General features: G+C 40.6%; 1 protein-coding gene across 1 annotated transcript in view; it reads right to left on the reverse strand.

Annotated features, from left to right (window-relative positions):
* Positions 1 to 278: 278 nt before the first annotated feature.
* Gsk3b (glycogen synthase kinase 3 beta) overlaps positions 279 to 12,320 on the reverse strand; it is a 136,355-nt gene continuing 124,313 nt past the window's right edge. Inside the window, exons 10-11 of the mRNA XM_028788194.1 lie at positions 7,862 to 7,960; positions 279 to 488 (exon numbers count right to left, since the gene is read on the reverse strand). Of these exons, the coding sequence (XP_028644027.1) occupies positions 421 to 488; positions 7,862 to 7,960 (167 nt within the window). The 3' untranslated portion in view covers positions 279 to 420. The remainder of the gene's footprint in view (positions 489 to 7,861; positions 7,961 to 12,320) is intronic.

A 12,320-nucleotide genomic window follows, 5' to 3' on the forward strand; every position in this document is an offset into this window, starting at 1 on the left:
ATCCAGAAAATAAACCAGCACAGAACAGGTTTTCTTCTTCTGTTGCAGTGGGGCATGAGGCAGGAGTCTGGTTTTTAAGGTATACAATAGTGGACTTCTGATTTTAAAAAGAAGAGAAAAGAAAAAGAAGAGATTGTCGTGGGAGAGATTGTGTTTAGTGCTCTGCTCCCCACCCAACCCGCCCCACCTCTTGGATCTCCTGAAAAGTGAGAATACAATGAAACTGGTTTGTATTTATAGATATTTTACAAGGTTAAATAAGAACAACAATAAAAAAATTGAACACTAAAATGAACAGGGGTTTTTTGTTTTTGTTTTTGTTTTCCTCTTTTTAATTTTCTTTCCAAACGTGACCAGTGTTGCTGAGTGGCACTCAAGTAAGTGCTGGTCTTTCCTGCGCAGCTGGCTACTTGGGGCTGTTCAGGTGGAGTTGGAAGCTGATGCAGAAGCGGCGTTATTGGTCTGTCCACGGTCTCCAGAGTTAGTATCTGCAAATCCAAAGTCCCGAGAGAGCGTGAGCAATGTTATGTAAAGAACACAAGTACACCGCGTCACCTGCGCAGTGTTGAGGCCTACCACAGCTGTCATTGCCTGTGGGCACACAGCACTGGGACTTCCTTTCTGCTAGGAGCAAAGTGATGTACATTTAATGTAACACAGACTCAGGAACTAGAGGTCACTTCTGTCAAGGCTTCCGCGACATAGCTGGGACAGGTAGTACTCAGGTTGGAGCCTAGCTCACTGAAAATAAATGGCACTAGCTAAAGATCTCGAGCCATGCTCCAACAGGCCATCTGCTAAGGGTGTGGACAAGCGAAAACACAGCAGACACCGAGCACACACAGGAACCTTACCACTTAAGGGTAAGTTGTTTAGCTTATCAACTCCTCGACCACTCTCTAAAAACTGCACTCTTCCTTCCTGAACTCTGCATTTTCCTGTTCCTCAAATAATCAGCCCTTACATCCGTTTAGCCCACTAGGGGGCAGTCGACGCAGAATGCTTTTCGTTCTACTTCCATATAAATAAGGTGGCCAGAGTCATGCTGGCCTCCAGAGCATGCAAACATCCACCTCACAGGTACATGGCACATGGACCAGGACCTCTTTCCGAAACCAGCAGGCAGGCTTTCCCAGCACACAGAGCCAGGTCTGAGGCTTCACCATGACTTCCTTAGACTTCCCTACAAAAGGGAGTTTCTCTGTTCGGTCACCTAAATTTGGTGCACTTACTAATACAACATGAATTCCTTCCTGTCTAGATGACAGATCCCTTCAGGCCATTCTTCATTTTTATGAGTCAGGCACAGGCTGCATTGAAAACGTTTCAGAAGAAGGCTGCAACCCAGTTACTTCAGAATTGTAATGTTCCTCACAGCACTTCCTGGCTCTACACAATTGTCACCAAATGCATGGTTGTCACCAAACAACACCCACTCTCAGCAGAAGATGCCAGGAGGAAGTGCTGTTCTATCTTAAAGCCCAGGACTTGATAGATATCCAACCAGATCCACACATAAACCAGTACTGTAGGCAGCTCTGGTCATGGTGACTACCAGGTGCGCCAGCTGATGCCTGCCAAGGTGAATACAGCAAGGTAAATACCTCCCTCCCCTACCAGCAACCTGCACATTTAGGGTAACTACTCTTTTGACAAAGTCCCATATAACTACTAACTGTCAGATGCCCTTTCACGAACTATAACCCATTAGTGTATAACCCAGTCCAAACCAGTCTCCCCTTCCTTTGAGTAAATTCTAAGCCTGTTTTCATGATCACCATAAAAAACACAAACTTTTTATGGTGATCACGTAACTGGAAATGAGTTTGCTGTCTGAATATATAAAGTCTGTTGGATGTTCATGTTCCTCAGATTTAAAATCTAATGATTTCCTTATTTTTCTCAAGAATTGTATCCAAATCATTTGATAAGGAGACTAAAAGATAATCATGACTACCAAAATCCTTTGTCAGGTGTGGTGGCCATCCTTGCCTACACCGTGAGAGACCTGGTTCCACACACAAGCAAATCCTTTATATGCAAAATTACAGCTCTTAATTTGTATTTTAAAAAAGGATAAAACAAACAAATAAAAGAAGAGCTGGCTAGAGGCTCAATGTGGCACAGGAGCTGCTGTACAACGGGTGCTTACAGAAAGCCAGCTCACCTTTATCACATTAGGACAGAACAGTCGATCTGTAAGAGACTCTTGGAGCATTTACTCTGTATGGGATGACAGAGACAAAGCACCCTGGAAACGAGTGATGAGATGATACTGCACTGGGTCAACCATCTCTAGAAACAATGTCCTTTCTTCACTTTCTCAAGCTCCTACAGAAACCTGCCTCCATCCCAGAACAGACCTGAGAGGGAATGGACAGACAACGTCACAAAACAATCTGCTCTGGGAAGAGGAAGGAAGGCCTAAGGTCACCCTGATACACTGTAGCATCTCCCAAGATGTTTGTACTTATTAAGTTAATGGTTAGAAGTCTCATGACATATCAGGTCCCATAAAAGAAAATTTGGGCATCTAGAAATATATTATTTATACTGCAGAGGTAATTTACTCTGAGTAGAAATGGCCCTAATGTGAATCGATGTCTTTTGTTATAAGATACAGGGATAAACAGAGCTACCCTTCATTGGAATCAAAGTGGGTCCCTAAACTCGCCCTGAGACTAAAATTATAATCTACACCAGCGAGCTCAAAGCTCCACCCACACAGTCAGTTTTTGCTTCTCTCTTCATAACACCTATTATGATTTTCATAGCTAATGATGAGGGAGAGGAAACCCTTCTTAGCAACACATCTTTGATTCTTTCCATGTTATTCCTAGAAAGAGATTTGGCACAAGATACCAAGGAAGTCATCAGTCATTGGAAAAATATAAGCAGAACACAGATGCCTGTAATCTAGCCCACCCACCAGAGCCTGTATTTCATCTGCTGATACCAGAGAAGCTGCAGAGGTAGGCCACATTCTAAGGAAGAGGCTTGACTGTTGTTCAGGGTAGAGAACTGAAGCACATGGGGTTATGGGAAATATTTTCCCTCTTTTTTTAAACTAAAAAAAAATCTAATTAAGGAATAATGAAGAAAAAAATAAATAAAAGCAGGTAAGTTCAGGCAAGGAAGTGAAATCTGAAGAACACTTAAACATTCAGAATGAGCCATAAAACATTCATTAGCTGAATCAAGATTTTAAATTACTTTTGGAGACAGTGGGACATCTCCAGGTAACATTTAACTTAATAGGACAGGACATGCTTTGCACATACAAAATCCACAATTTTCTAGAAGTGGCACCTACCACTCACTGCTTTTGAGACAGTATCTAAGTGAGTTTTCCTTTTTTAAAAAATGCATCTGTCTATGCATATTTCTATGTGTGCAGAAAAATGTGTATGTCGTGTATGTGCATGCTCAGAAATTGCCTGTTTGTGTGTCAGCCTCAGAAATACACTGACTTATTACTGTAAAATACTTTGTCACATTATGTATTTATATATTTCTTTAAAGAGTGCATACATAAACCTGTGCCATGGAAAACCTGGGGGAGTGGGGGGATTTGGTTTGGTCCTTTTACCACATGGATCATAGGTAATCAACAAGCATCCTTACCTATCAACATCCTGCTTTAGGACAGAATCTCTCACTGGCATGGAGCTCACCAATTAGGCTAGAATGGATAACTCGCAAACCCCAGGGACCCTCCTGTCTCTGCCTTCTTACTGCCATATTATAAACAAGTACCACCACACCTGGCATTTTAAGTATTTTGGGGATTGAACTAGGGTCTCATGTTTGCAAGGCAAGCTCTTCACAGATTGAGTCAGAGTCTCAAACAGTTCAAAAGGGCCTCAAACTCCTGGTCCCTCTACCTTGTAAGTACTGGGGAAAGTGGGCATGTGCAGCCATGCCAACCTGGCAGGCGTCACCGTAACAATTCATATCCAACTTTATGAAGTAAACGTGACCCTAACATAGGGTACATACAAACTTGCTGGTGTGAGTCTTAAACTGCAAACAAGAACAGTAAGCCTAAGGTACCTCATCTGTAATAAGACCTCCTAGTTCTCTGGACTGTCTGCCGCCTCATGTGTAACGTGAAGTTTCTTAAGTGAAGACATTATAAACTTCCCTGACTTTAACTCTCCCAAACAAAACAAATTAGAACAAGTTTTTTGATAGAGCTATTTTTGTTTTTAAGTTGGAAAGGGGCTGAGAATTTTCTTGACAACAGAAAGTATTTTCAGAGTGTCTTTGATGTTGTTCTGACTCATGTGTAAATGACTATTATATAAAGTTAGTTTACTGCTAAGCAAACATGAGCAGTAAGCCTAGGGTGCCGAAACTGTAGTAAGACCTGCCTCGCTCCTCATCAGTAACGGGGTAAAGCCTCTGTATCCCAACAAGTTTGCTGTAGACAAACATGGCTGTGCTGCGCAGAGCATGTGTAGACATAATTTTTTAACAGGTCAGATGGCAATTTCAGGATTATGCCTTAGTTCTGAATTCATTTTGTGTCTAAACCTTTTTAGATGACTGATAGGCTGCTGCAGACAAGTATTTGCTTTTTCGTGACTCAGCTTCTAAATTGCTAAATTACTTTGATACTGTAGAGGCTCATATTCTAATTTATTAAACCCAGGGCATGCTGGGGTTATTATATGCAGGTATCATTTAGGTTGAATGATTAGAAATTCTCACTTTGAAAATTTAATATTTAAAAGATTTTCAAGTTCAAATATTATTCAAGTTTAGAGCTTTGCAGATGAACTGTTTATTTCTTTGAAGCATGAGGCAGACTCAGAAATGGCTTACGAAGAAAACTTTGTCTATGCCTAAATGCATTCTCTCACTTTGTCTATGTGGAGACGGGGGTTTCACTTATGCAAGAGGAGACAGACTCTATCTTCCATATATGTGGATGTCATATTGCTTTGTTTGAGTTAAAGTCTTGCTTGTAAGTGCTGGTGGCCTGGCACTCATGTAGTTCATTCTAGCCTTGAATTCATGTCAATCTCCCTGCCTCAGCCTCCCAACTGCTAGAATTATCAGTGTGTGCCACCATGTTTGGTGCATCTTAAAATATGCCCAGACCTGTTTTGGGGGGAGAAGTTCAACACCGACACAGACATGCTCTAATTTAAAAACAAAAACAAAAGAATCCCCATAAAACATTCCATTCATTCATTGTTTGAAAGTAAAGAAATCTTCATTGACTGTCCTTTCTGAGCACCAAGTCTGAGGACTATAAGGAGAAACTGCAGGACCAGAAACACTCCTTCTTTCTTGTTCAACCAAAAGTGGGAATCTTAACTGCTGGTAATGTTGATTTCACCACTCGGGAGCTCAGAGCAATACAGGAAAGTTCTCTGGTAACTCAGAATGCATTTCTCTGTCTTCACTCTGACTTCAATTTCTTCTCCTTTATTAATTTCCTCTTGTCCTGATTTACTTCAACTTGGGCATAAACTCTAAGGGTCAAAGTCCAATGTCAGTTTTTCTGTTGACATGTGTTTTTTTACAGCTATAAAAAAGTATGTATGAGTACAATTTATTTTGTAAACTCTTATAACCTACACCAAAACAATATGACCAGGTTACAACAGGCTCCTTTCCAAGAATGCATACAATATGTTCCAGAACTCGAGTTATAAATATATGTAATTATTTCAGTATCTCACATAAAGAAAGTTATTGCAGGAGTGAAAGAAATGACTCAGCAGTTAAGGGCACTTATTCTTGCAGAGAACCTGGGTTCCATTCCAGCACACCCGCATGGCAACTCACAACCATCTATAACTCCAGTTTCAGGTGATTTAATATCTTCTTCTGGCCTCTGGGCACAAGGCATACACATGGTACAAAGATATACATGCAAGCAAAACACTCACAGAAAATAAATATATCTTTAAAAAATTTTCTAATCTCTACTTGTTTTTATTTATTGACATTTTTGTGTGCTCCTGTGGGGGTCAGGACAGTTCATAGGTTCTTTCCTTCTACCTTGTGGGTTTCTAGGACTGAACTGAGGTCATCAGGCTTGGGGGCAGGTACTCTTACCTGCTAAGCCATCTTCCTAGCCCATTACTCTCATTTTTACACGCATTCTAAAACAGGGACATCTAACCTTTGAACAAAGTTGTCATCTCTAAATGTGTCTATCATACTATTCTGAGACTGCCTGCAGCCTTCAGGGTACAGAATAAATATGCCTGTCCACAGTGGCTCTAACTAATCTCCTGGACACTAGCTCCTTTAGTAAATATGTCAGTACAGCTCTCAGGTCTCCTTCACATTGATAACACCAATCGGACGGACATACATGGTCAGTGATGTGCTAAATTTATTAATAGTTCATTTAACCATTCTGTCTCTGTTCTAAAACAGGCAACAGCATTAAACAAACCAACAAACCCCATGTTTCTTGTTTGTCTCTTTGAGAAAGAATCTCACTATACAGCTCTGGCTGGCTCAAAAAGTGCAATGTAGATCAGGTTGGCCCCAAATCTCAGAATTCTGCCTACCTCTGCATCAGGAGTGCTGAGATTATGAAGTAAACAACCACGAGCTGCTAAAATTGTTATTTTTACATTAAAAAAAATTAAACCGTACTTTGGCATAAAGTGATTTCTACAACTTTAGGAGAGCAGCATTCCTCATTCTGCAGACTGAGTGGTCAGTATACTAATACAACTAACAAACTCCAAATGACTTGAAGGCATTAAAAAGAGACTTTCTGGAAGGTAGGACAGAATAGAATGAAATGTTTAATCTTTAATTGTCAATATTTAAAAAAGACTTAAACCAGAGAGACACAGAACACTTTCAGAAAAGAGAAGATGAAGTCTGAACTTTACTCTGAATACTGAAACCTACATACTGATGAGAGACTTTTATCACCCAACAAAAGGAACAAAAATGTTTGATCTCCTGTGGCAGAAATGTCCTCACTCATTTCAATTCAGTGTAACTGATAATGTGGCAGAACGTAGCTCCTGCCACTTGGTGGAGTGTTTTTGCTTGTTTTCTTGGGGGTTTTTCTGAGAAGTACCACCTACTATCCTCCCCAAGTTGCAGGGCAAGTTGGCTTGGGACCCAGACACTCATGCTATGCTCCAGCTTTAACCTGGAGGCTTTATAAGATTTTTTTCCTGTTTTGTTTTCTGGGTAGGGTGAGGGAGTGAGGAGGAGGGTCAGCCCAACGATGCTCTGATATAAAATCAAATGCATCTTTACTGCACGCTCAGCCTGTTCAATGGCTGAAGATTCTATCAACTTATGTCCATTCTTCTTAAAATCAGCCTCTTTCGGGTATTAATGTAATTTACAGCTGGACGTTACAACTAAAGTGAGGTATACTCCAATGCTCCATTTATATATAAAGACTGTTTTCTCTTATGAACATTTTATACGAAGAAACCAAGATATCTCTTACTTTCTTCCTTCTCTGTCCTGTCTCTCCCCATTCCCCTCCTCCACCCATGTGTTCATGGCTGGCCTCAGCTCTTCTCTCCTCTTCTTCCCTTCCCTCCCTCCTGCCTCCCTCTGTTTCTATTCTCTCCTCAACTCCTCTCTCCATGCCCTAAATAAACTATTCCATACTTAAGGAAAGAAACCAGGATATGTCTTATATATAAAATGTGTATGTGTATATTTATAATATTTCTGGGTTACTTTTTCCTATGCTTTAAATGGAAAGCAGTATCTTATTCTCTTTCACTCACTTGGGCACTATTTGGGTTTGATACTTAAAGGGAATTAAACGTTCATAGCACAGGAAACGGAGATAACGGTGTCCTTTTAAAACTAGCAGTTAGAGAAATAGAGCAGAAAGACACACTGTACTCACCTGAGGCTGCTGTGGCATTTGTAGGCGGTGAAGCAGCTGCTTGAATCCGAGCATGAGGAGGGATAAGGATGGTGGCCAGAGGTGGGTTACTAGACAGTTCTAGAGAAACAGAGACAGACATTAGAGTCCACGCTCCACCCTCTACCTGAAATCCCTTTATAGGTAAAAATAAAAGACATGATATTAAACACCAGTTTATAAACTGCACCAGTGAGTTAGTAATCAAGTCAGAGAGAAGTACACAGTTATGTGACACAGAGCTGATAAATGTTAAGAACTAAATTTATCTTAGGAAAAGGTAGCAGTGAGAAGCTTGAGGGTACGTATATACACCCTTCCTCTAATCCCCTGTCACTCTGCAGCTCCTGACTGTAAGCATTCGAGGGCAGAACACTTATGAGCAACAGCAAACAGAAATGGGCAAATGAACAAAAAGCAGCCAAGAAAGGCTGGCAAACAGGAGCAGTGAACACAGAAATGCTTTCACCCCATTTTATATTCCTTAAGGTAAGTGGTGCTGAGTTTGCTTAAGTACCTAGTGTTGCTTTCAAGAAGTGTGACTGTCCTTCCAGTTTGTCATGCCTGGTTCTCTACCATGTAATCTGTGAATTCCCTCTCATCCCCCCAAGTGTCACATTTGAAATAATAGCATGTGCTCACACTACCTATAAGAAGACACCATCCTCTCAACTAGAGTAACATCCTGACAAATTTAAATGTGTGGTATTAACTGAGAAGTTGAGAAATAAAGGAAACCCCAAACCCATTAAGTGTATGAGGTTTCCTTTTACTCCCCTGTAAATCTCTTTTTCCAAGTTGCTAGAAAGCAAAGTGTTCTGATAGGACAGTTTAAAAATATCCAAGGGTCAAAACCTTTGCCAATAGTGATTTATTTACAGACTGGCAACTAAACACTAATTTCTGTACTAAATTAAGATTCTAAATAAGACAATATTCTAACTAAGGAAATCAACAAACTGGTTCCAAGATTCATGAAAAACTTAATGGAAGAAAAGAAGCTTTAAATGCAGAAAAAAAGAATCAGTGCTTATTTGGTCAGTGAGAACATTTAGTCAAACAGACATCTTTCTCTGGAAAGCTGTGGCCTATTAGGGAGGGTGTAAGAGGTGTGTGTTGCCCCTACTGAGCAACAAGAAGATGCTACACTGGTTCACTTGAAGCCAGGCACTGTAACAGATCCAGGGCTGTGAATTGGCCCATCCCAATATATATGTCTATGTCTATATCTGTGTCTATCATCTGCAAACTGTTGGGGTATGTGAAAGAGTGGGTCCTGCTGATCCAAAGCTGCAGGATCTCCATGACACAGGGCAACAACCAGGAGGAATTCTGATGAGAATTTAATATTCCTGTATCACAGAAGTCACAGATGTTGAACCAGACCAATGACTCATTGCAATAAACATTTGCAAGTGAAGAAGATGTGTGGACAGAGGGATATACTATGGGGCACACTGTGACACACTACAGATTTTACAATGAGGTGTCTTCTATGCTTTGTTTTTTGATGTGGTGGTGGTAGTGGTGGTCTGTGTGTGATTTTAGGTTGCAAGAGCAAAGGGCAGATATGAGGGAATGGGGAGATGAACAGGACTGGGATGCATGATGTGAAACTCAAAGAATAAACAGTTAAAAAGAGGGCTGGAGAGATGGCTCAGCGGTTAAGAGCACTGACTGCTCTTCCAGCGGTCCTGAGTTCAATTCCCAGCAACCACATGGTGACCTCACAACCATCTGTAATGGGATCTGATGCCCTCTTCTGGTGTGTCTGAAAAGAATGACAGTGTACTTGTATACAGAAAATAAATAAATCTTTTTAAAAAGTGAAAAAAAAAAACCAACAATATTCTAACCAGGCCAGCAAAGGTTATCTGGTAGCAGCCATGGCTAATTAATGCAGTGTGTATAGTTATTCTTCATTAACTTAAAAGAAATCTAAGCTTGTTATCCCAAGTAAAACAGGAAATTAAAAAAACCCACCCACCCACTTAATAATATTGGATATGAATGTGCTAGGTCTCAGAGTAGAGAGATCTGGAAGTGTCTTTGCTGCATCAACAGAAAACAGAGCTGACCAAATGGAACAAAAAGGCAGTCACAGACATTACAATGGCAGCACTTTCGAATCCAAGTTCCCTGAGTTCAACATCTAGAAGAAATCTGAAGCGGGAAGGCGACCAAGGAATATAGTGGAAGAGCATTGAGAGCTCCCGTGAGGGCAAGCCTCCACACGTGTACACGGGGCTGGAGGTGTCTGGTGGCCTCCTCACAGCCTAGGCGCCCATTCCCTTTCATTGACGTTCTCTTTTCCGATCACTTATTCAGTGTGTGTGCACACTGGGCTTACCCAGACTGATACAGCACTCCTCCCCGGGGGCTCTCAGTGAAGTGTGCACATACTTCTTATGATTAATCTAAGAAACACAAGTATCACTTGCGCACTAACTTTCGTGGTACAGTAACCAGCAGACTGAACTTAGCTGTGTTGTAAACTTTAATTGTTAACAGCCACAGCAATCAGAGGCAAGTTAGAGATACCCAATAAATATCCATTACATTAACGGAAAACAGTTGTATTTACATAAAATAATACTGCATCACTCATTCAAACATTCAGTGAGCACTTCTCACAGGAAGCCCAGGGTTTCTCTTTATTTGGAGACTAGGTGTAGAGCAAGATGTCACTGAGAAGTCATTTATACTGCTACCAGCAGGAGCTTGCTATTTATTCCCAACCCCTTCACCTAGCAGCGGTCATCCAGGGGATGGCTAGGCCTCATTCTTTAACCTTCTGAATCACACAGTTCTATTCTAGTCATCCATTAGTTACTGACTACTCTTAAAAATTCTTTTGTAGAGCTGCATTTAGACAGTTTATATATATGATTATTATATATATCAAAGACATATATGTATATACATATATACATGGGTGTGTGTGTCCAAGACATACATATATCTTTCCTTTACAAAACGAGATCACCATCTGGAAACACTGCTCCAAAAGTAGAATATCAAATAGAACAGCAACCACTAATTCCATGTCCTTATGCAGAAATACTTCTCAAGAATAACAGTGATTTAGAAGTCACTGGTAGATTTACAAATCACTGGGAGAAAGCACTCCTGTATTGTAACAATTCACTTTCAGAATGGCTGACAGGAATTTTAAAACACCACCAAACACACATTCATATTCTCTCTCTCTCTCTCTCTCTCTCTCTCTCTCTCTCTCTCTCTCTCTCATCTTAATATATTTAGTCTCATGAAAAACAACTCTCAGACTATATCTAGAGTCCACTTGAATAGATAGAAAGGTTTTCCAACTACTACAATTTTCTCTGATACTCACAGAATCACAAAATATCCACTCTGATTCATCTATCCATATTATGTCCAAATACACTCGTGTCATGGTTAGTTTTAACTGTCAACTTGATAGAATCTAGCATCACACGGGGAAGAAAGTCTTAAGAGAGAGTCTAGCTGAAGTAGGACTGTGGATATAACTGTGAGGAATTTTTGTGTAAACTGATCTGAGAAGACCCAGTGCCAGTGTGTGGAACTGTCCTGGTTTAAGTCCTGGACTGTATTAGAGTTGAAGCAAACTAAGCAGAGGGTGTGCATGTGGATCTTGGACCCACACTGCAGAGTTGAGTAGCTGCTTAAGTTCCTGACGCTCTGGCCTCCCTGTGATGAGGACCTGGAGTTGTAAGCCAAATAAACCCTTTCTCCCTCAACACTGCCTTTTCCAGGGTACCTCTTCACAGTAAATGGAAAGAAAATTAGGACATATATTCTTTAAATCATGGAAAACATATCCATACTAGGACCACGTAGAATTGTGCTTGTATGTGAAATAAAGGCCAATAAAATACTCTTTCTTTTTTTAAAATGCAAATATTAGGTATACATATGGTTAAAAAGCTTGACTATATTAGTCTTCTTGAATTGAGACTTTTATTTTAAAACATAAGCACCAGAGCTAAGCATTTTAACTACAGGATTTGTGTGTGTGTGTGTGTGTATGTGTGTGTGTGTGAGTGTTTATGTGGGTGTGTGTGCATGCAGGTGCATATGGACATACATGGGTGTGCACATACACAAAAACATACATGTGGGTGCCATTTCGCCTTTGGGATTACAAGTATGTACCACTAATCTTTCTTAATAAACTTAGCCTGATGAAAAATGATCCCCAGGATATATTTACAGAGTCCACTTGACTGGATATAAGGCTTTTTTTGCGGGGGGCAGGGGGTGCTTCTGAATATCAGACTCAGACCCTCATCCACATGTGTCAAGCATCTTACTGGCTGAGTTATACTCGGTCCAAGTTTGAAAATTACCAAGGGCAGCTGATTCTACTAGGTAACGGAATCTAAAAGCGACCCACTTCTAAAAGAGCTTCAGTATCTTCAAGGCCATATTCTAAAGT

Source organism: Grammomys surdaster, unplaced genomic scaffold, assembly GCF_004785775.1.
Source record: "Grammomys surdaster isolate TR1022 unplaced genomic scaffold, NIH_TR_1.0 125704, whole genome shotgun sequence".
In the NCBI taxonomy this organism is placed as follows: domain Eukaryota; kingdom Metazoa; phylum Chordata; class Mammalia; order Rodentia; family Muridae; genus Grammomys; species Grammomys surdaster.